Source organism: Linepithema humile, chromosome 3 (genome assembly GCF_040581485.1).
Source record: "Linepithema humile isolate Giens D197 chromosome 3, Lhum_UNIL_v1.0, whole genome shotgun sequence".
Classification (NCBI taxonomy): Eukaryota; Metazoa; Arthropoda; class Insecta; order Hymenoptera; family Formicidae; genus Linepithema; species Linepithema humile.
Window position 1 is genome coordinate 29322876 of NC_090130.1, and position 23553 is coordinate 29346428.

A 23553-nucleotide genomic window follows, 5' to 3' on the forward strand; every position below is an offset into this window, starting at 1 on the left:
GCCAAGATAAAATTATCTTTTCCTCCCTCGCGCATGTGCAATCACGCATTTATCTTCAGAAAACAGAAGTATTTATCCATGACAGCCAAGGATATAACCTAATTTTATGTAAAAGTGCTGTATCCGCCGAGATAAATATACGAATGCGCATGCGCGAAGGAGGAAAAACCGTCATTATCTTGGCAGGTGTTGCATTATAGCAAAAATGGTACAAAGCTCTATCTATATGTAATATATCTATGGTTAAGGACAACGGCAAGTCATGGCCGGTTTATGCTTCGGTCTTAAGCCGAGAGCACAAGCTTTTACATAAAGCATAACGCATAAGCATAAGGAAATTGATTGGTCTATATATAAGCATAAGCAAATGCATAAGGAAATGGACCAATCAATGGGCGGTATTCATAGTCCGTTCTTATATTCAAGATCGTCTTAAGCACGAACTTATATTCACTCTCTTCGTCAGACACAATCTATGTGTGACGAAGAGAGCGAATATAAGTCCGTGCTTAAGACGATTTTAAATATAAGAACGGACTATGAATACCGCCCAATTTCCTTATGCTTATGCGTTATGCTTTATGCAAAAGTCTGTGCTCCGGCCATTAATCTTAATCTTAATGGCCGGAGCACAGACTTTTGCATAAAGCATAACGCATAAGCATAAGGAAATTGATTGGTCCATTTCCTTATGCATTTGCTTATGCTTATATATAGACCAATCAATTTCCTTATGCTTATGCGTTATGCTTTATGTAAAAGCTTGTGCTCTCGGCTTAAGAGTTAATAACGTAGAATGCCATAAGGGCGTTTATACTTCCCTAGTCTTAATCTTATAGCGTTTTCGATTATACAGGATTTGAACGACCCAGGGTTGATCAATCACTATTTTACTATAAATGCAAGTCTTTCATTGGTGGAGAGGTTGCAATGACGTCATTAACCAACCCTGGGTCGTTCAAATCCTGTATAATCGAAAACGCTATTACTCTTAATCTTAATCTTGGAAAGATCCCATCTTTTAACTTTAGTCCCTAATGTCCTAAGGCCGGGCCAATGAGGTAAGTCTGACGTCCGACGCAGCACGAAACCGCGCGAAATAATGGTTTTCGATCCGTGTATATTTAAAAAATTGTTCTTGATCGTATTCAATATTCAGCATATCTTTCATTAAAGAAAAGAAATGACCAGTTTCGTGTCTTTTTCGATTCAGTGGCCGAACAGCGTATCTCCGTGGTTTTCTTTTATTTTTTTTTTAATTTCTTAATAATACACATGCTGCATAGGCATTTGATAACAAAAGTGCCATTCCAAACATTAAAGTTTTTTGCCGCTGACGATTCATTTTAACATTCACTATAATTTGCAGCACCGGGATCTATTACAATTTGTGGTTAGGTTAGGTTAGGTTTTGTTACATTTGCACATGCGTAGTCCGAATTTCCAGGGAAGCATAAACGAGTCCTTAAGATTAAGTTAAGACTAATGGCCGGAGCACAGACTTTTGCATAAAGCATAACGCATAAGCATAAGGAAATTGATTGGTCCATTTCCTTATGCATTTGCTTATGCTTATATATAGACCAATCAATTTCCTTATGCTTATGCGTTATGCTTTATGTAAAAGCTTGTGCTCTCGGCTTAAGACTAAAATTAAGATTAAGACCGAAGCATAAACCAGCCATCAGCTATGCCCCTTCCAGTATTATGTTCTAAGCTTCCAGTATATAGCCGAGAGCACAAGCTTTTACATAAAGCATAACGCATAAGCATAAGGAAATTGATTGGTCTATATATAAGCATAAGCAAATGCATAAGGAAATGGACCAATCAATTTCCTTATGCTTATGCGTTATGCTTTATGCAAAAGTCTGTGCTCCGGCCATATATGTTCTAAGATGTATCTATAGTATACATAACGTATACATGCGTGCTATGTGCTATCCTTTACGGAACGCAGCAATAGTACAAGATCTATAGAGAGAAGGTTACCTCACGCGCAAAGAAGGACGAGCGGCAAGAAGGGCACATGCTGAGCGGGTGAGCGGCAAGCGGGGGGCAATGATGATCTCATCGTCAAACAGTAGCTGTCTTTCTCGCACGCTTTAGTGTTTTTTCTCTCGCTCCTTTAATATAGAAATGCTTTGAGTTTTTATCGAAAAAATACTTTTATTTTGTAAAATATTGATAGCACTGGAAATTGCGTAATAAAAATTAAAAAGTAAATTAGAAAGGCGCTATAAATTACATATATTGCAAATTATAGCGCTAGATATTTAACGTTTATAATGGCTGCGTTCCGTAAAGCGCATATGCGCGCATGTATCTATAGTATACGTAACGTATACTGTAGATACATGCGCGCATATGCTTTTTACGGAACGCAGCCATAGCTAAACAGGCTGCACTAGTTCTTAGTTTATCTTTGTCCCTCCATATTGGAAGGAGAAAGATAAACTCTGAACTAGTGCAGCCAATTCAGCTATAAAGAACAAATCTCCAGTAACTGCGGGATGGAACTTGTGACGTCATTAATCGCTCTCGGAGCGAGTATATATCTGTATCAGTCGAAAACGCTATAAGTTCTGTAAGTAACATATTCCTTGCAATCCGTGAGTTATTTCAACAGTTTTTAATTTTCTGAAACTGAAGAAGGAATTCTTAGAACACTTGGAAGTACGATCAAAGCAGCGATTCGCCGGCGAAGTTATCGCTCAGCGATCGTTCGCTCTTTTCTTGTTTTAGGTTATCTTGTTTCAACAAAGCTAGTAAGTTCTATTATATTTTAATTATAGAATTGCTTGCGCAAGGGAAAAAGATTACTTACTACTGCGATTACTTCTGCAAATCTTAGCGGAAATAAAGAAAATTTTGCTTATTTATCACATTTTTTCAAAATTAACTTGAAAATTTTTTCTAAACTTTTAGTAAGATGGCGGATATATTTGCTTATTGTTTTCTTATGATATTATTGTACATTTAAAACGTTTAGAATAACATTGTAACTCAAAATTGAAATCTTAAACAACAAGAGAAACATCCCTATTATATTTAGTTACGTTGATGTTTTAGATAAAATTTTTCTTGCTTTTAAGAAAGTAACATAAATCTTGAATTATAACATTGCTCTAGATTGAGATTGCATTAATTTTTTTAGACACAAGGTATGTTTCGGATACCGAAACCAACAATGCCTACTGCCACTACAACGACAATTACAAAACGTTCAAAACAAACACAAAGTTGCCGTTATTCATCCTATGAATGCACACAACCTTGTCTAGAAGGATATACATACTGTGCTAAGCATATTCTTGAAGATTTGAATGCACCTTACAAACAATGTGCTTTTATATATAATTCTAATGCAAAAAAATGTCGAAATCCTGCTCCCAAATTGGATAGGAGAGATGTTTCGTAAGTATATTTTGTTGTATCTTATAAAATATATGTTTGTTATTTTTTAAGAAAAGAATAATTATTGAATGTTTACAGATACTGCAGTGAACATTCCAGAAAAGCGCAAATTGCACGGATTAGATCAACGTCACGACGTTCCTTGCCACAAACACCTGAGATGTTACTACTTAATTTAAGCCATTATGTAAAGCCTACCGATTCCAGTGCTGAAGATACAGAAGAAGAAGGAGGAAGAGTCAAAGCATTAGATCCTTTTAGTGAGTATTACAAAACTTTAAGTCAATTCAATTTTATCATTCTTAATTTTATATCTTATCACTTTGGTTCTTTTAAATATCATGTTTTATTGAGATTACTTTTACGTTTTTATTTAAAGTATTAAGCAAATTGTGTATAAATAAAATATGATATAAAATTTGAAGTTTGAGTTGAAAATTTTAAATGTAAACTAAAAATCTTTAAATCTTATGTTTGTATATTGACAAGTTGTACATTGACATGAAAAGTTGTTACTTTATGGCAACTTTGATGGAAACATTAACAAATTATTGTTTTTTCAGCGGAAGTTGATGCTTACAGAGTAAATGCAAGTGGAAGTGACATCTTAGATTACGCCAGTTCGTCAGAGAGTGATGTCGAACCTACAGTCGTCAATGACACTCTAAGGGGAGTTTCTCTTGATGATAGCGACAATGAAAACGACTTACATAATCCACAAGAGGATCCTTTGAAGTAAGTACATTTTGTAACTTTGTAAATGCAATAATTGTTGTAAAAGTTATACTATTATATTATATTAGAATATTGTGCTAGCATGCTTCAGCTTGTGCAATTTCTTGTTTTAAAGCCTTATCATTTATCATATGTATCTAACGTTAGAGCTTATTTATTAATTACACAAATCATAACATCACAAACCATAACATTATAATTATAAATTAACTTATGATTTTAAATTAAAAGAAGCTGTTAAGAAATATAATAAAGTTAACAATGTTAATAATAATTTCTTTTCATAAGCTTATGTGTTCAGAAATTGTGTATTGACTCTGTTTTTAACATACATTTTGTATAGTAAGATATTTAGAATTTTTTTTTATTTTATTAACTTATATTGTCGTATTTCAGATTTTCATATATGTTTGTTGTTTTTCATCCATAATAAAAATTGGCATGTATTTGTCTTAATATCATTTTATTGTAGTTGCTTTGCGCAAGGATAAGATACTACTTACTCCTCGAATTATTAGTATCGATTTTTTAAGGCACGCCGGTATTTTTACGGCGGAAGAGGTAATCTATATCGCCAGGGAGAAACTGATTAGGCTTCAATCCCTTTACATCGATCAATTTAGGAGGCTCCAGTATGTGTTGAAGGAGAAAAGACGAAAATATCTACTTGCTTTGAAAAAGGAAAAGGAAACACTTTGTACGTACATTTTAAATAACATTAGAATTTTACATATTTTTTGATAAATAAATTACACGCAATATATAGGTAGCATACACGATCAAGCTAAGGAAACAGTGAAAGAGAAAAAGCTTTATGAGAAATTAAAAGCTTTAAATCGTTATCACAGACGAAGTGGTGCTGAAGCTATACTTTATAGGAAATCGTTAGAACGTCGTGCACAGGTAATATAGTTACAGATGTTGATTGTGATATTATCATTAGTATCCAAATAAAAAGAAAAAATTATATTTAGGCAACTGAACCCGCCCAGAAACCGCCGAACTTGTCGAAGTGCGTGTTTACCGAAGGTGGTGTGAAATGTGGCGAAAGGACTCTTCCATCAGCTAAGCATTGTCGTAAACATATTCTGAAGGTACATATACATATGCATATATTTAGATTACGTTCTATAAAAGAAGCTATATAATTAATCAATGTACCGATTATACAGGACACGCATCAAGTTTTGTTCAAAGCATGCGGAGCTGTACGGGCAGATATCGAGTGCCATGAACCTGTACCTGTAATTTTCGACACTAACTGTGTATTTCATATGAACTTGCCGCCGTCGTGTAAACTAGAATCTATGAAGGTACGTTAATGTTTCTCTTGTAACGGAAATAAATTATTTTTGAATGCTTCTATGATTTTTGTACTCGTTTTTGTAGTTCGAGGAGGAGAAGCCCACGATAAAAGAAGTGTCGATGATTGATAATCAGATGGACATCGATGTGGTGGGCGAGTCACAAGAAATTGATCCCGACGATGATATGGCGGGATTGATGAGGGAAATGAACGACTCCGCTCATGCAAAACCTGCGTATGTGAATGAGAGCTTAAACAGCGAAACCAGCACAGACACGGCGTTCAGTTTGTCAGCGCAAATGAGTGATCGGGACGAATTCGTTACTGCATGACAAAATATTCTTCTGTGATCCCTAAAGTGGGAGAATATTATTGTTGTTATTGTAAAAAGTGTCGAGGATAAAAATGATGATCTCTGATATTTTCATCACGAAAATTTCCTCACACGCATCTCAAGTTTAATTATATTTGTTTTCACTCTGTAACTATTCATTTAATACAATCGTTAATATATATTTGTATATATAAATTGGAAAATAGAACATAAAAATAATGGTTGAAAATTTTGTATAGTTATTTTAGCGTCAGTTTTGTGTGTGTGTGAAAGTACTTGATATTAATTTAAATTATAATTATATATTGTTATATATTGATAAACGAAATTAAGTTTTAAATTTATGGGAATAATCTATGCTTATTGTATTACTGAAATTTTTTAACTTTAATGCTCCTTTTGTGTGAGAATAATAAAGAATATATCTTAATAGAGTTTAATGTTGGGAAATAAAATAAACAACTTTTATATAATTTTATTATTTATTTAAATAAAAATTGCGCTCTATTTTCTATCGATGGATTCTTCTCCCAATCACTTTCACATAAGAATATACGTGTATAAAGATAAATGTTAACGAAATCATTTCAGCCTTTTTTGATCCAATAAAATACAACTTATCAATATAATATTTCACTAGTGCACTTTGATCATTTTTCGAGACTGGTAATTTCAAAAAATCTTATTTTTATATTTTTTACGTTTTCCATATACAAAAAATATCATTGTTGATTATCTAATATTATTAATTGATACACAAACATAATATAAATGATAAAAGGAACTTCTATAGGTGGAGTTAAATACCGTGACAAAACTTCCTAAAAAATCAATATATCAAAGTACAATCTCTTATAATAACACTATGCTTTAAATGCATTCCAATGTACACATCGTTTTAATGATTATGAAATGAGAAAGGCGGTATGAGAAAAATTGAGTTTTTTAGTATTTCAATACAGTGTATAAAATCGTAAAATTATTTTATCACTATCGTTATCGTTATTAATATTTGGCGAAAATAAAGCACTCCTGTTGTAAAAATTACACAAATGTAAGTTTCGAATATTGTCATGTATGGTATCCTCCCAATATTGATTCTTCAGGCAACCTTTTTAAAATCAGGCAGCGCACTCTTTACCTTATAAGAAAAAATATATGCATATATGATAATAAAAAAAAGAACAATTTACTTTCTTGCGATAGATCTACTTAAACTGCGAGAATATTACGATAGTGTCAAGATTCTCGTGATAACATAGATATACATCTATATATGTGATATATACATCACTTCGTAAGTAAAGAGACCGTTTATGCAAAATTATCACAAATTTGCTGCATTCTAACAGTACTTAAGCATATTCGTGTACCATTATCTGTAGCGGACAGTTAATAATCAGGAATATCAGATTAAATGTCAGTGTCACATTTGTATAAATCCGTGCAATCTCACAGAATTTGTACAAAATTACGCTTTCACTTGTGAAGTATAATACTGTACACATTTCATGTCAATATTGTACATTTAACAGTAATATGCGTGAGTCAATGCATGTATTATAAATTAAAATGCGATTATTAACTTTGTATCAGGAAGAAAATTTGTTATTCGTTGCTTTTAGGATTACAGTGTTTCGATTTTTTTGTGTAACTAGACGATTACAAAATTACTTTACTGCAATTCTGCTTGCTGCATCTTACAAAATTTGTGTTGATTTTTAAAGCACATTAAAAATGTTTTTCATATTGGGTCTCCTAAAAAATTTGATTCAATAATTTTTCAATAAAATTTTCAATGAAATTCAAGTTTTTAAAAAAATACATCGCTTATTTAATCAATCAAATAATTTCTATCGTTTAAAAATTATTATGATTTATTATTATAACTGTAAAATATATAATCATTGTTTTAGTATAATTATATGTTTTTTATTATTATTATTATTTCATAATGGTTTTCAAACCATTTAACTTCGTAACTGTTTTCTCGAAGGATTCACAACGAAATAACATAATTTGATGCAAATACTCTTCTACGTTAATTTTTAAGCTTAATAGAAAATATTTTTTTTGCATTCAAATAACAGCTGAAAAATTTAATTTTTCTAACAATTATTAAATAGTTCTAGCGACGTTTATTGAAAATTGAGCCAAACTTTTTGTCAGACCCAATACAATCAGTTAGGAAATAATTAATACAACTTGTAATTCATTTATCCAACAATTCGATTATGCTTTAATGATAAGGATGTTTTTTTTTTTTTAATTCTGTGCTGTTGTTTCTCTGAAGTACTTTCAGCTGCAGTTCTAGAATATTGTCATTCTATCTATTTCTGAAACCTTTTCCTATTACGTTCTTTGTTTCAAAAACGATAACTACTTCGAAGAGAGCAATTTGTTGCAATGCTACGATTACGGTTAAACATCGATTAGATAAAAGAAATATACAACGTGTCCGAACGTAATAGGAAGAGGTATATTTTATAATATCATCAATACAACATGATTATAAAAGTAATCATAAACCTAATTGTCGAAAATGTGCTTAAGATCGTTCTCGTAGGCGGCGATGAGCAACATAATGCAAAGGCCTGATGATAATCCTAAACCTTGCCAAATGCACTGCCATCGCGAACCACTTTCCGCGGAATGACTCGACGATAATTCTGGTATCTGGTAGAGAAAAGAAAAGATATAATTGTGAAAGCATTCCGCCTGTTTCCCAATTTACTGTAGAACTGTTGCAACACACGTGCGCGAATACGTACCATATCTACCAACGCTATGTATATAAAAATTCCAGCGGCCGCCGCGAACACCCAACTGGTCGCGGCGGGAGTGCTGCCCAACGATACTCCAAATATCATACCGAACAGACAGAGCACCGAAGATAATAAGTTATAAAAGACAGCCTGCTTGGTACTCATGCCCGCTTTTAGTAGCACTGCGAAATCGCCTGCGAAAGAATGATTGCGTCACTATCTGCGTACAGGTGCGTATTGACTGTCACAGTGATTTCAAAGGCCAATTACCAAGCTCGTGAGGCAACTCGTGACACAGGACAGCGATAGCTGTGGAGAATCCACCTGCGATATTCGCCGCGAAAGCCGCGCCGATGGCCATGCCGTCTGTAAAATTGTGCAAACCATCCCCCATGACGACCATCCAAGCCACATTGGACATGGATTCGGGTGCCGAGTGTACGTGACCTGGAAAATTCATGCGATTACTTAATGTATTTGTATTTTACGTCGAATTGGGCTGTGCAATAAAGTAATTTCGCATTTTCCAATAGACGGTATTATTGTTTTATGCGTGTTAATCAAGCTGCGTTTTGTCTGACAAAAAAAAATAAATTTTTTGGAAAAATCCGAAATTATTTATTACAGTAAAACGCACCATGGGAATGACTATGTCCGTGATGTTTGGTTTCATGTTCGCGTATAATGACGGTGTAACTTTCCGCCTCGTTTAATGACACATCGGCACCGTCGGCATTTTTCTTAGTGTTATTGACAATCGGTTCGTCGAGTCTCCAATCGTCCTTCGGCTTCTTCTCCATATCGCTGCTAACGATTTTTGTGACGGAGTTACAATTGGACGTCAACGGCTTCTCTTCCTCGATGATAGGCGGTCTCTCGTGATGATTAACTTGGCGATTATGATGATTATCTACATACATTTCTATATTGATTACTTTCACTTTTTATCACGCCGTTAGAAGGACAGGTATGTATATATATATACAGGCTTAACGTGATAAACAAATATATTTTGATCAAGTGAGATGGCCTAGACGACTACTGTCAGATAAAAACGCAATTATCTGATTGGAAAAGCGTTTATTACCTTGGGTTTCGCTGGCAATCTCGCCGTAACAATACGGATACGACGAGTACTTGTGTTTGCACAATTTTTCACCGACAACATTACTGTTCGGTCCGTCGGTCTCTCTCATCACCCTCACGCGCATAGGTAACTGCAAGTTTATTTAAGTCTAATAGCTGCTCAATGCCCGGAGTGTGCTAAAGTTTCTTAATTTACCTTATTCCGACGTTGTCGTTGCTTCCGCCATTCGGCCAGTAAATTTAACGCTTTCTCGGTGAAGAAAAATAACACGAGACCCATCATAGCGACCAGTCCTTTCCACATGTTTAAAGTATGCTGATCCAAATGATCAATTAGTGCACCATTTTCTTCATCATCATGATGATCATCGTGTTCGTTGTGCTCATGATGATGAGGCGGCATCATTGCCTGCGAGAAAAAGATCATTTGATTATTACAGCGTTACTTCAAGCTTAAGACACGCAAAAACTTTTTACACTGAAAAAGAACTTACATGTGGTAAAAGATGAATGAGGGCATCACCGGTTAAAGTGCCTACGGCCAACGCTACTAAAAACTGTAGCACATGATGATAATAATTCTTTCCCATGACCGGGATTACCGCTACACCGAGTAGCCCGCTAAGACTAATTATGAAAATACTAACTGTTGAATATACCCAGACTGGAATAAGTAAAAGCGACAATTGATTGAATTTTTTTTTCTTTTCAAGAAGAAATGACGTATCTTCAAAGTGAGATTGATCTCGTTGCACTTTGCTCGTTTTTTGTAATACCTTTTACAGTGTTGCGCACCGAGTCTTCCGTGGTGTAAAACTTATCGATCGACACTACGGGTTTGTAATTCTCGGGTACTCGTATACAGCCGTTTCTCTCGGAACTGGACTCGGCCGCTAATTGATACACGAGGGCCGGACACACCCGTTCGAAAAGCCAGGTGGGCAATGTGGTGCTGTTGTTGCTGGGAGCATAATGCATATCTTGCGCGACAGTGCTCAGCAATTCTTGATTATTCAAGCACTGAAACGTTATTCGTTACGAACGGTATAATTGAAAATAATCGATCGGCGATCGCATTTACATACTGAAAATTTGAATGATTTGAAACAGCTTTGTCTCTTACCCTCTCCTTGCTTCTACTATCACCATCAGATAGGCCTTTATTTGGAAAATTCCTTTCACTATCTGTAAAGTAAAAGTAAAGTTCATTGATTCCCTTGTGATAAATTTTTTCTATTGTTTTTTAATACATATCGATGCTTATTATCTGATTATATATATATATATATATATATATATATATACTTTTATCTGTGCTACCAGTTCCTAGGTCCGACGGGTCAGCTAGTAATCTTAGTAGACCCAGTTTTCGAACAAGCTTCTCGAAACCCTCCATGGTTATGCTCGTCCCATCGCCGTAGGCCTCGAAAATCTTTCTCATAAAGTACCTCTCGTTCATAGCTATATCCCTTTTTATTCTAGGCTTCTTAACGCTTTGTGAAACTTCGCTAGATTGTGTGGACTTCTGGTTCACGCTCGATAACAATTCCGTTTGAGCAAACAGCTCGAGAAGGTCCTGGTTTCTCGAATTCACGGACACATCTTCATTCGTAATCGACGATCGCGCGTCCCGTACGTTCCGACCGCCTTTGAAGTTTCCCGTTATCTTCTTCCTAATGTAAGTGTCGCGGGATGCGGTTGGCTTCGCTGCGATTACCGGGCCATTATTATCACTATTACTATTAACGTGTCGCGTACTATGAATCGCGGCATCCTGCTTATTGCTAATAAAATTATTCGTATGCAATTTGTGATAGTCATCCGAGTAAGGGTACGTGTCCTTAGATCGTATTAGCGTCCAAAACGGTTGTGTGTCAGGACTCGTAGGATCTCCGACGTTCGAATTGTCCGATGAGTGCATCGTCGCCGACGAACTCGTATGCGCCGAGCAAGGGACGTGTGCGGCGCACAATACACACACCACGCAGACGGTGACGATGTGATGCGACATGATGAACTTCCTAAAAACAGAACATACGATTGTCAGAAAGTACGTCGCGAACATCTTGCACCGATGACCGAATTCGAGCGATGCGGAAGTTCGGCTGCGCGTAAACACGCGTCTCAACTAAGCTCGCTTCGGTAACTAACCGATTTTATATATTGGCTCAACCGCTTAGTGGAAGAAACAGTTATCGGTACAAGTTTCATGATAATATCAAGTACAGCCCGATAATGCAGCTCGAGCTTGATCAAATAGTAATAGTGATAACAGCATTTTACTATTCCTGTGTCCCATACGATTACCGGCGTGTATAACATTCCACGTACTTGTTAAACATAATTATCGATCAATTGCAAATAATAAATACCGACAGTTCATTGCTGCGGAGCCGGGCGGTGATTAACACTGAACTCGAGACAGTACTTACATGACAATTCCATTCACGAAACGCGAGAGTCCCATTTCGCGATTCAAATGCGCCCACGATTGTCCCGCGAATGTCAAGTGTAATAAGCGCGCCACGATAAGCGCGCCTTTATAAACGACAACTAATCCGGCTAAAATGAATATTTAAAAAATTGCACGACCTTTAATTTTGTCACGCTTTGTTGACTCCGCGTCGCGTTAATAACCCGAATGATAAAAATAAATCATTACAAGGCCGCTAAGTAAAAGAAATGCGGAGTGGCCGGATAGGGAACTGCCGAAGGTAAAAATCATTCCTGAAATGTTCTCTCTTCGTATCTCGCAACGCTATTCATTATTTCAAATCACCGGGCGACGAGGCGCACTTTCGGTTATTCATTAAACATATATTTATTCTGGGCGCTTTGATAAGTAATCCGTCGAGAAATGTAGATATATGCCCATCTAGTACGCCGACGTCTTATGCAATGTATCGCCTGACTCACGGCTCTTCCGTCGCATATATCTAATCCATATTACAAGCAATGTGCATCATAATGAAGCGATGCACATCTTCGGCCAAATATAGATTAACGATTAGCTAATTGCCACTTTCCCATGTGACGTGTCGATAGCATCGTTCTCCTCGCGCGTAAGCGCGAGGATTGAAATAAAACGAACCACGCGCGCGGCGCGGACGTGTACACTCATTCTAAATGTGTCCCAGTGTTTCCTCTGCAAAAGATGACGCGCAATATGTACCTTCGCAAATCCGAAAACGGTTCTTTTGCAAACAACTGCGCGTCATTCGCAGAACTGCGTCCTACGCACGGTGATTATCCTTCGCTCACAATCGATTTATTCAATCTACTCGATCTGCCTTTCTCGATTTAACGTAGCTGTAAATAAGTCGGCTTATTTATACAATTGTCGCTTTCTTTTCTCGTCTTATTGTTACCTAAAATATTTCTTTATTAATCAAAACTGGTTTGGAAAAATTGCACTTATAGGTACGAAAAATTCATACGTCATTATTAAAGTTACGAGAATAAGTTAAAAAATAAAGAGATATTTAAGAAATCACACAAACCTTTTGGCATTTTTATACTTTAATACTTCTAAGATTAAAATATAGGTCATTTTAAGGAACTTTTTTAATCAAAAATTCCTTTCCATTTTTACTTTTCTCGTATTTTTTTTCTACTTAAAAGTCAAATATATAAATCTTATACTGTAATCTATTCGAGATTGAAAGGAATTATCGATTTTCATAACCTGCAAGTGATACGGCGCGATAACGCGCGACAGAAATAAATCGACACCCGATCTCTCGGTATGTACTCGTTCATTCATATCTGCGACTAATTTGACGCTGGCTCGCTCGTTTGCTCGAACGCAGTTTTATATTTTCTCAATCGTTATCAGCTACTACATATTTAACAGGCATCGCGACACGTGTCGCGTCATCAATCTCTACGTGTTTACAAAGTGAATTGCCGCGAGTTCGATCGGAAGCGGTAAACAATGAACCGCGCTCGGATCGATGCGATACGAGATCCCGATACGCAGCACCGACCGTTTTTGCCGGAGCATTTTTCTTTTTTTTTTCATAGAGAACTTTTCTTTCGCAGAGGAAAAATATTGAGCGTGGGTGCATGAAGGATTTTCGCGAGCGGCTCGTCGGCGGGAGACCTTCGAAAACGCGGAAAGGAACCGAGAGATTAAGGCCGGCTACGCCGCAACAGTCGGCGCCGGCGCCGAAATAGTCGCGGCGCGGGATCACGCAGTCGCCCCCGTCAAAAAATGTATTTTTAGCTGTTAAAAGATCGGGAGCCGGGAGAAAGAGGGGGAGAGGAGAAGAAGGGATTAGCGTTAAACGAGAAACGCTCTCCTCTCGTTGCCCTCCTCCTTCTCCGCCGCCTCGCCGCTCCATACGCCATGCGAATGACAGAATTTAGAATTTAGGTTAGAAAGGCCAGCCTGTCCACAGCTCGCGCGACGAGGTCGCCGGGGAACCCGTGTCGTCGCTCGATCGGAGCTGGCGAGCGCCCGCCGCGTGACGATCGAGCGCAGCAACGAGACGACTCGCCGACGATCCGCCGATCGAGAAAACGACATACGCTAATATCGTAATCGCTGACGCGCTCTCACCGGCTTGCGGAGGGAGCTCGCGTAGTCCGCGCGAGCGATACGAAGATGTCGTTAAAAAGCCGTCAGGCGACCGGCGTGCGTACACGTCCGTCTCTGCGTACCGATGTGTGCGTCCCCTTTCTTTCCCGCTTCCTTCCCTCTTGTCCTCTCACACGACCGGCCGCTTCTTCTTCCCACCTTTCTTCTCCTCTACTCGTCTCTCTGCCCGTGACGAACTGCACTGCGCGCGAGCAACAAGTACGGTCTGAACGTAGCGCAAGGGGCTCGCGCAGGGCTGACCGGATGGACCCCAGGTAGACCGCACGGCTGGCTGACCGACACAACCGACTGACGTGCGCGCGACGCGATGTTACTCTAGTGTACGCACCGACACGCATACGCACGCATATAATGTCATGCCGTCGTGGCCGAAAAGGGAGGGATGTGAAGAGAACGCGACGGTGATTCGACGGTGACCTAAGAATACATATTTCGTCGTCGAAATACTTTCGAAATTGCGCTGCATCGATTTGATTTTAACCGTCTCTTTCCTTCCTTTCTTTCTTTCTCTCTCTCTCTCTCTTTCTTTCTCTCTCCCCCCCCCTCTCTCTCTCTCTCTCCTCTTTCTCTCTCTTTCTTTTCAATTTTTCGACTTTTAGATAGTAAATATATTCTTTTTTTTAAATATGTTTAAAATTACGATTAATTGGCAATTACAGTAGCTACGAATATTACGATTTTGCGTTCAATTTTTTAGCATGTGGTAAAATTCCAGGCCGACAAAATTGTGTGCAGCCTCGACGATAACAAGGCAATAAACGTCATCTTCGCGTGCCAATCGCATTCTGGAATTAATTCCAATCAATCATAATCAATTCGGCATTTAAAAGTCTCGTGGTAAGCTCCGTCGTGTTTAAAATCTTACTCCAACGTACAGCGGTGAACGAGCCAATTTGCGACACGCAATCATTGTTTTAATAGTAACCACTTAAATTTTTATTGGAATAAATCTTATATATAATTCAACATACAAATATATACTTTGATAAAAGATAAGCGAAACAAAAATCTGTAGGTTTATTCAGATTGACACATTCTGAAATATCTTCGTATTCTGCTATCATTACCATTAAATCCGCATTAAATCTTGTGTCAATCAAAAATATTAATAAATTAATTTAATATTCTTTTGACTGCGATAGTTAAGATATTATTCATGAATCACGTAGTGATAAAAATTTAATTTGTTATAATTTGTTCAGCAAATTGTATCGAACGGCATCAAATATCTATAAAAATTGTGAGTTGTCAATAAAAAAAGTGCTCTTTTTACTGAGAAATATGATGCGTGCCTACCAGAACATATTTTTAGATAACGAGAAGAAAAATGGTCTGTCATTGTATACGCGCATCCTTAACGCTTTTCTATCAGGCGTTAAATTTTCGAAGGTTATTTTTTAGCAAATATTTTCAACATTAACACTTTACATTGCGAGAAATAATCATTACTGACTTAAAATGAATAAATTTATTTCAGATCGAGGTGAAAGAAGCTGAAAAAATTTTTGTAGACAAATTTGTGCAGACAGATTTACAGAGTAAGCTACTGGTGAACAAAAATTATAAGCTCATAAACATTTTTTATGACTGAGAATTTGTCACGTCGATTTCATATTGATTTATCAGCCTAGGAGAACGGATTCTCCTTCCGAGAAACGGAATGAAAAATTGTGAATTAGAATCCTTTTGTAGGCAAGATTTGAAAAAGACAGGCAATTGATTAAAGTCCAATTAATTTTTGTCCAATTAACTTCCGTTATTTCGCATAAATTGTAATTGTTTACGATCTCTGTAAAATCCGTATATACAAACGCATACAAACACGAAGCGCGTCCTACATTTCGCTTTTCGCTGCCTTCGCTTGTGGCGGTTTTACGCGGGTAATCAATTGCGAATCGTAAGACACTGAAAAAGAGCGTATCGTCGCATGAATACAATTGTCATAGACATGCCTCAAGTACTGTTAAGTGATTCGATCGCGGTGGAATTGGAAGGTAAGATCTCGAAGTTGCACTATCCAAATTGCGGTAATATTTCGACGAATTTGTGCGACCTAACCTTACATTTTCGTAAACAAAGTGCGCGTGGTTTTGTACAAATCGTAGCGCCGCTTTGAATCGCGTCGAAGGACAAACCTTTCGTTTTCGGCAAGCTTATCTATCAAATTGTCTATCTCGTTTTCTCACTCGTCATTAATTTTATACATGTCGTATATGTAAGCTGCGATTATATAACCATTGCATTAAAGATAAACACCATCTTGCAACTGTACTGTTTTATTTTCTATTGCAGCACAGGAGCCATGGCCTCAACCGATTACACTGTATCAACCGTACGAAGTGGAGCAAATTTTGCTTCCCGACAATGCAAATTGCTTGGCAGTGCAGGCTTTCCTAAAAATGTGTCAGTTAGATTTCCAGATTGAACCGAGGAAAAATGCAGAGTTCATGTCGCCATCGGGTCGTGTGCCGTTTATTAAATGCGGCACAAAGCTAATATCCGAGTTTGACGGAATAGTGACTCACATTGGTACCAAAGGAGTAAGTCTGTCTGATCATTTGGATCCAGCAGCCAAGGTGGACATGAGAGCGTACCTGTCTCTAGTGAACAATGTATTTGTAAACGCGGAATTGTACATCTGTTGGGTGGATCCAACGATATTAAATGCAGTCACGAAACAAAGACACGGAAGTGTGTATCCTTGGCCACTTAATCATTACTTAAACTGGCAAAAGAGGCGAGAAGTCATTAAAAAGCTCAATGTACTTGGCTGGTATAACAAAAGTTTAGACGAGGTCTACGACGATGTAAGAAAGTGTTGCATAGCACTGTCTGAGAGGCTGGCGGATGAAGAGTTTTTCTTTGGAAAAGAGTAAGTAGCTTTTCTACATTATACAATGCTTTATGGTTCATTTGCCTGATCACTTATAAGTTACAATTGTGTTCGAAAAGTCCCACTGAAGTCGATGCCCTGATGTATGGTCACATTTGTACTCTCGCATCGCCTAACTTTCCCTCGAATCAAGGAATCATCAAAACAATCTGTCAGTTTCCCAAGCTCATCAAGCACATGTTGAGAATTAGACATCATTACTTTAGTTCTGGAGTACAAAACGAAATTGTGGAAGATTTTGAAATAATCGAATCGCCATCTAAGGATACTTTGTGGGACGGCTTTCAATCGCAGCCCGAATCGCTCCCTCCCCTTTCTGAGCATTCTTTTACATTATCGATGAATTGAAATTATGCATATATAGCCTAAGTAAATATATAAGTTTTTTTTTTCTTTTTACAAATACGTCGACTCAGACGTAACAAGATTTTAACGCATGATTTTGTATCTAGTAAACCCAACGAGTTGGATGCCTTGGTCTTTGGTCACATATTCACAATAATCACGACGCCGCTACCTAACAACAAACTGGCTAAGATCGTGCAGAGTCATGAGAAGCTTGTGAATCTCTGTAAACGCATCGAGATTAGGTATTTCCAGCGTACAGAGGATTAGATAGAACCATACTCGGACTTCAGATATATCGAGTTGCGGTACACCGATTACATCAATCAAAAATTAAGATTCCTATGCTTTGCGACCGATGCGATTAAAGATGACCATATCAAAGAAAATATCTGCAATATTCAATAATATTTGAACCAGTGTTTTCTTGGCCTAAATGACAAAGGCTATAAATATATCCTTACAAATCGATTGCATTTCTTACTGCAAGATTGGTATATCTGAGGTGCGAGTAGTGTTGAAGCATGATATGTAGTACAACTTAATAATGTCAACTCGTTGTTATCGTAAACATGAGATATATATTAAAATTGATCATTCCATAATCAGATAGTTTCTTTTAAATGCGTAATACTGCACATCACATTTTTCAGCCTTTTTTCTCCTCAAGCTATAGACAGTCAGACTAATGAAACGCTGGAGTGCAAGAGTTGAAGTAATAACATATGCAAACAGATTGCATATAGAACAAATTGAAGCACAATTTCGGAGGCTATCGATTAGGGGTGTAAGGTCTCGTTTTTGTAAAAAAAAAAAAAAAAAAAAAAGCCATGTGATGATGTACCATCACAGTTGTATTGTATCGACGTTCCTTGGTGATATATTTATAATTTTTTTCATATATATTTATATATAATTATTTTTTATATATTAGGATATATGTAATAGTATAATGTACATATACGTTTTAAGCGCGCTGTTAAATTAAAGTATGTTATCGATGTACTGCACGAAGTAGAGCAGGGAAGAAAAAAATGTTCTAGTCAATACACCATTCTCCATTGTATCTGTCGCATGCAGATTCGGGAGAGAGACAATGATTCTCAGTGTATGTATTGTGGATAATGTGACCGTATGTAAAATTCACCATAATCTTTTTAAATATGAGATCTAATTTGTATTCAATGTGTTTCTTGTCTCCAGCGTTTCAGTCGTTACTTTGTTGAAACGCAAATCAAGTGATCTGCCTATTCATATTACACTTCTCATAAATATACTCTTATTAATTTATTTCGATAACAAACATTACAGTGATAATTTATAGTAACACGCAAAATAAAAAAACGTTCCGCAATTCGTAATGTAAAAAAAAAAAAGAACGTTTGGGGCAATTAGCTATATATATGGATCCAAGTAGTTTCACGAATAACAATCTGTTTGCTTTATTATTATGTGTTTGTGCATAATGTGAGTATAATCTTAAACTATGATAAACATTACGAGATGTAAGACTTTTTTGCCTTCTGTTACATTATGTTGCTAACTCTGTTTTTTTTATACCGAATTCGGTTTATTCGCTTCTTACACTATGAATTATACACAGGTTTATAATATAGCACATATATTCGTATATAACTATATAATTATATAATACATATAATTATATAATTATTGACAGATATTTATAACATCTTTGTATATATATATATATATATATAATTTTTTTTTTTCAAGAATTGCAATCTATAGATGCAGACTTTATAAATTGTGATGATAATGAACAATTGCGATTTGCAGTCAGATCAGAGAATTATGATATGATGAATGTAACGTCGGGAAACTTTCGAAGTAAAACGTTTCGGGTAAAAAGTAAGATAAATAAATTGAGATCAGGTTCGCACTGGTGACGCAGAAAAGACTGGAATTATCATGTTCACGATATCGCTCGCAAGTATTGTAGTACAAAAAGAGAATAAAATTGTCAAACAATATTTCGCATGTAAGATACAAGTCCATTATATACAAAGATCATATAATCACGTCATGGAGAGACTTGGTACTCATTTGGAAGTACTAATAGAAACTATACAGAAAACTATCACAAGACTATATGTTCTCGTTATATTCTCATTATACAAGACTTGATTTTTTTTTTTTTTAATTTGGCTTTAAGTCTAAACGAGTGAACAAAACGCGCGGTGTATCCAACATTGTCCCAAAGATGTCTTTTTCCGAGCAATGAATTAAAACATTTGAAAATCTAGAAATATTTATAATTTTATCTCTACATACCAACAGGCATATCCATTTGTGAAACATTGTAAAGTGTTATAGTATTATAGCGGCTTATGCTATGCATCGCGGAGTAACTATTATTTTTATTCTATTAAATATCTTTAAGATATATTTTGTATCTTCTTTTCCGCTGGCTGAGAGAGATAATTCAGACAACGTTGAATTTTGTGCACGCTACTTAAATTAATCCGGTGGTAGAAAGCTGAATAGTCGGAACTGTTCTCTAATGTGCGGTCTTACGTCGCCTCCCTGCGATAAAAACAATTTAAATTTAAAAGAAAATTGTATTTTCAAAGAGTGTCCACTATATCTCAAAGAATCTGAGAAATCTTTTTAATTTGAGTGGACATTTTGTTTAAGAAAAAATTTAGAATCACAGCAAAGTGATAAGAACTTACCCAGCTCACCAGGTTTTCCAAAAACGGTAATAGTTTCATCAGCTCGTTGTCCGAACGATCGGCGAACCAACTTTCTATAGGTATGCCATTTTCCAGCTGTAACACAAAAAATATGTAGCTTTTTAAGTGCACTTTTCAACTTCAGATTGTATTGGATATAATGAACCATCGATTTACCTGATATCCAAACGCTTGAGGACTGTTGTCGATAATTACTGTTTTAGATAGATCTCTGCCTAAGATGGACAAATCTTTGATGTAGTTTCCGTTAACGCAGACGCAATGCTCCCTGAACAGACGGTACTTGATCAGTTTTCGCGTCGGATCCAGCAAATTCATCAGCTTGTTGGCGTACACTCGCTTGCTCGCCGTGAACAGAATCACTTCGTAGAGGGAAGAGACGTGTTCCAAGAACTCGCGGAAGTACGGTCGCGTTCTCACGAACACCGTATACGTTACATCCTGAAAGACGACGGGGAAGCGGAACGCCGCGTCGGACAGTTCTTGCAAGCTGCAGTGGACCAGTGTTTCGTCCTGTGAAAAGATGGATTCTCCAATTATCACACGTTTTTCTACGTCATGAATGTACGGATGTGCGCAATACACGATATGTCGATCAAGCGTACCAAGTCTAGAACCAGACTAAATTCCGGACTGCTTCGGGTTTTAAGTGGCAGAGCCGGGCATCTGGCTCTCATCGCCGGTGTGAGCGGCGGTAAGTGCTTGATGAAAACGTAAGGATCGAACGGCTCCCAGTCCTCTTGAACTTGAGTAACCATGTTCTCTACATCGCAAGACTCTACTATCTCTTCGCTACCCACCTCCATGCATTCAGCCTCGTGATAACGACTGTCGACGTCCTCGGAATCATATTTGTCACTAAAGTTGCCGTTTGTATCGGATGGATGATGAGGATTTATAGTGTACATACTTGCTGGTATACTGTACTTTGTACCGGGATATCCAGCAGTTGTTTCATATTTTGTTGGGTCTGTTTCAATAGCATATTGATCTTTTGTGAGATCACTGCGGTTTTCATTGTTATCGGTAAGCGAGTACTTTCCTCCGTTCGGGAAGTACTTGTCGGACGAGTTGTACGCGGTACGGCCATTGTATATCGATGTCGAGTGCATCAAACTGTAGTATTCTGCGGATGTTTCGGCGTGCGTATATAAGGAGGAATAGTGTAGCGATGATGGTAGTGTGGAATCTGCGAAAAAAAAGAGAGGAAAATGCATATAATTTTGGCACAACTTCGACTTGATCGTAAAAATGTGTTATCGAGGAATACCATTGTCTTTGCTTCCTTCATTATCTAGTAAACATGTGAGATCTGAATGCGATCCTAAAGATACCGGAGGCATCACACAGGTCAATGAAGATACGCTGGGTATGGAAGATTTCAAGTCGTGCACTGGCGGTATCATTGGACCACGCGAGTCCGTGTTAGTTACTGGTGAGCATAGAGGCAAAGTGGACGCATCGTTCCAGTTTTCCTTAGATTCCTCCGAAACTTTAGACGGCGATGCATTTTTCATAGGCTGCAAAACGCACATATTGCATTAACATCGCGCGCAAACCGTTGGGATTTGTTTTCATTGTAAATATAGCTTACAACTGCATCTATCGGTAGAGCCCGATGCAAAGGAGTGGACGTAACCATTGAGCGTTTTATGCATTTTCTTCTGCGAGGTCCCCTCTCTCGTCTGATAGGCGTGGATTTGGCAAAATGTATAACATTTTCTTTACAAGCCTGAAAAGATAACAATCTCTTCGATATCCTCGGTTGCCAGATATTTTATAACCGGTGATTGCTACTTGTTTATACATTTTTTATGTATAAACTTATACACTTGTTTACTTTACGCAAACACATATGAAGAAATATATTTTGAATTTATGCGTTATTTTTGTAAATAAGGTTCAACTCACTTCTTTTAGAAAACTGGATGATCTACGTCGCCACTGATTCAATTTGCCGCATCTACTTGATGTTATAACTCGACTATTGTTGCCAATATGCGGTACCTTCCGTGATGTCCCAACTTGTGTTCGATGACTGGTTGCTTTCGACGCTGTTATACCGCTTAAATTTAAACGGCCGCGCAATCTTCTACTAATTCGTTCACTTCTTAGCCACATTTCAGCAAGGTTGTTAACGCTTACTTATAAAGGCCTAAAATGATAAAAAATCATAATCAATAATAAAATCTTTCAAAAATCTTGCTCAAAAAAGTTAATATACTTGAGAACTTTTCGCTCAATAATAGTATGCAAATTGAAAAGAAATTCTTTAATATTTAAAAATAAAATTGCATTCAGTAAATGTTCCAAATGCAGCTCCAACATTTCTTTATGAATTTATGTACTTCATGTAAATAAGATTATTGTGACATAATTATTAAAATAATCTAAAATTGTGACATAATTATAAAAATAATCTAAAATTTCATTTTTTTCTGTGTTGTGTTGTACATAATATTAAAAAAGAAAAAACACACACGAACCTAATATGTAGACATATCAAAAATGTTGTAAATCGATCAGAAAGATTTTGGAGTAAATAAAATACCGCAAGTATATAAAACGGAAAAATAAAATAAAATTCGAGTGATAAGAGCAGTTTACTCGCGAGAGAACTGTGAATTTCAAAGAGAGGAATCTTTCGAGACATCGGTGCGCGCTATCGACGTATCGCGCCGGGCAAGATTGCGCGGGAAAGAAGTTCGATCGTTTCGCAAAAAGGGGCGTTCCGTAGGTGCGCTTGTGTGCGTGAGACGCGCGCATATGTGGGTTGGCTTCCTACAGCGTGCGACACGCACTCACCGCTGTGTTATACGTACACGCATACACACACGCGACACATATACAATACGAGCGGTATATCGATTTACATGCGGCGCAATGCCCGTGTATTTGCGTTTTGGCGATTTCGCCGGGAGATTTCTCATGCCGATCGGCGTCGCGACGACGGCGGATGCGTAACCCGAGGGCCTTTACCTTGCACAAATGCACGAGAGCTTTGATAGTGCGACGTTGCGTCGCGGCGACGACGGCGGCGGACCACAGAGCGGGCGACCGTGACGGAACACCTGAAAATCCGCGCGAAAATCGGCCGCCGGCCGCGGCACAGACCGGCCGGGCGTTCAACACCCGCAACTGCTTACCATGTTCCGCGAGTCAGCGAGCGGCCGACGCGCTCGCACGCCGGCACGAACGGACGTCCGCGGCACGGCTCACACGCGTTTCATTCAAATCACGACGCTGTCGCGTTCGCTTATCATCCCTCCGAACTATAACAAACATGGCGATGGCGTCACCGCCGCGGCACTCGCGACCTCAAGCGTGGCACCGCGAAGTCGCGCGAACATCGTTACAA

The 23553-nt window shown here is 37.6% G+C and overlaps 4 protein-coding genes across 15 annotated transcripts; 2 read left to right on the forward strand and 2 right to left on the reverse strand.

Moving 5' to 3' along the window:
• The first annotated feature begins 2517 nt into the window (after nt 1–2517).
• Nucleotides 2518–6304, forward strand: LOC105669711 (dim gamma-tubulin 1). 3 transcript variants are annotated; one of them, XM_067351233.1, is made up of 9 exons: nt 2518–2768; nt 3158–3417; nt 3496–3677; nt 3981–4152; nt 4671–4849; nt 4919–5055; nt 5127–5246; nt 5325–5465; nt 5542–6304. In XM_067351233.1, exons 2-9 carry the CDS (start codon nt 3167–3169, stop codon nt 5788–5790), a joined length of 1431 nt encoding a protein of 476 aa, XP_067207334.1. In that variant the 5' UTR covers nt 2518–2768; nt 3158–3166; the 3' UTR covers nt 5791–6304. The 3 variants fall into 3 exon arrangements, with proteins under 3 accessions (XP_067207334.1, XP_067207336.1, XP_067207335.1); XM_067351235.1 differs by having other exon boundaries at nt 2519–2768; nt 4686–4849; XM_067351234.1 differs by having other exon boundaries at nt 2570–2587.
• A 1699-nt stretch (nt 6305–8003) lies between these two features.
• On the reverse strand, nt 8004–14447 carry foi (fear-of-intimacy). Of its 4 annotated transcripts, none has more exons than XM_012362888.2 (11): nt 14306–14447; nt 10949–11664; nt 10767–10828; nt 10420–10663; nt 10138–10307; nt 9840–10052; nt 9645–9774; nt 9195–9479; nt 8828–9004; nt 8564–8751; nt 8004–8468 (listed from the first exon to the last, which is right to left on the reverse strand). In XM_012362888.2, the coding sequence occupies exons 2-11, from the start codon at nt 11652–11654 to the stop codon at nt 8322–8324; spliced, it is 2322 nt and encodes a 773-aa protein (XP_012218311.1). In that variant the 5' UTR covers nt 11655–11664; nt 14306–14447; the 3' UTR covers nt 8004–8321. The 4 variants fall into 4 exon arrangements, with proteins under 4 accessions (XP_012218311.1, XP_012218310.1, XP_012218312.2 ...); XM_012362887.2 differs by having other exon boundaries at nt 14205–14346; XM_012362889.2 differs by lacking the exon at nt 14306–14447 and having other exon boundaries at nt 9195–9467; nt 10949–11723.
• Nucleotides 14448–14514: 67 nt separating this feature from the next.
• On the forward strand, nt 14515–19472 carry LOC105669777 (metaxin-2). 6 transcript variants are annotated; one of them, XM_067351256.1, is made up of 7 exons: nt 14515–14655; nt 14959–15080; nt 15446–15632; nt 15721–15781; nt 16536–17115; nt 17196–17505; nt 17589–17731. In XM_067351256.1, the coding sequence occupies exons 3-6, from the start codon at nt 15525–15527 to the stop codon at nt 17482–17484; spliced, it is 1038 nt and encodes a 345-aa protein (XP_067207357.1). In that variant the 5' UTR covers nt 14515–14655; nt 14959–15080; nt 15446–15524; the 3' UTR covers nt 17485–17505; nt 17589–17731. The 6 variants fall into 6 exon arrangements, with proteins under 6 accessions (XP_067207357.1, XP_067207356.1, XP_067207355.1 ...); XM_067351255.1 differs by having other exon boundaries at nt 14959–15632; XM_067351254.1 differs by lacking the exons at nt 14959–15080; nt 17196–17505 and adding an exon at nt 18135–19472 and having other exon boundaries at nt 14567–14655; nt 17589–17726.
• Nucleotides 18899–23482, reverse strand: LOC105669776 (uncharacterized). Of its 2 annotated transcripts, none has more exons than XM_012362892.2 (8): nt 23342–23482; nt 22107–22350; nt 21790–21927; nt 21466–21715; nt 20801–21384; nt 20352–20708; nt 20175–20270; nt 18899–20025 (listed from the first exon to the last, which is right to left on the reverse strand). In XM_012362892.2, exons 2-8 carry the CDS (start codon nt 22314–22316, stop codon nt 19960–19962), a joined length of 1701 nt encoding a protein of 566 aa, XP_012218315.1. In that variant the 5' UTR covers nt 22317–22350; nt 23342–23482; the 3' UTR covers nt 18899–19959. The 2 variants fall into 2 exon arrangements, with proteins under 2 accessions (XP_012218315.1, XP_012218314.1); XM_012362891.2 differs by lacking the exon at nt 23342–23482 and adding an exon at nt 23175–23316.
• Nucleotides 23483–23553: the final 71 nt, after the last annotated feature.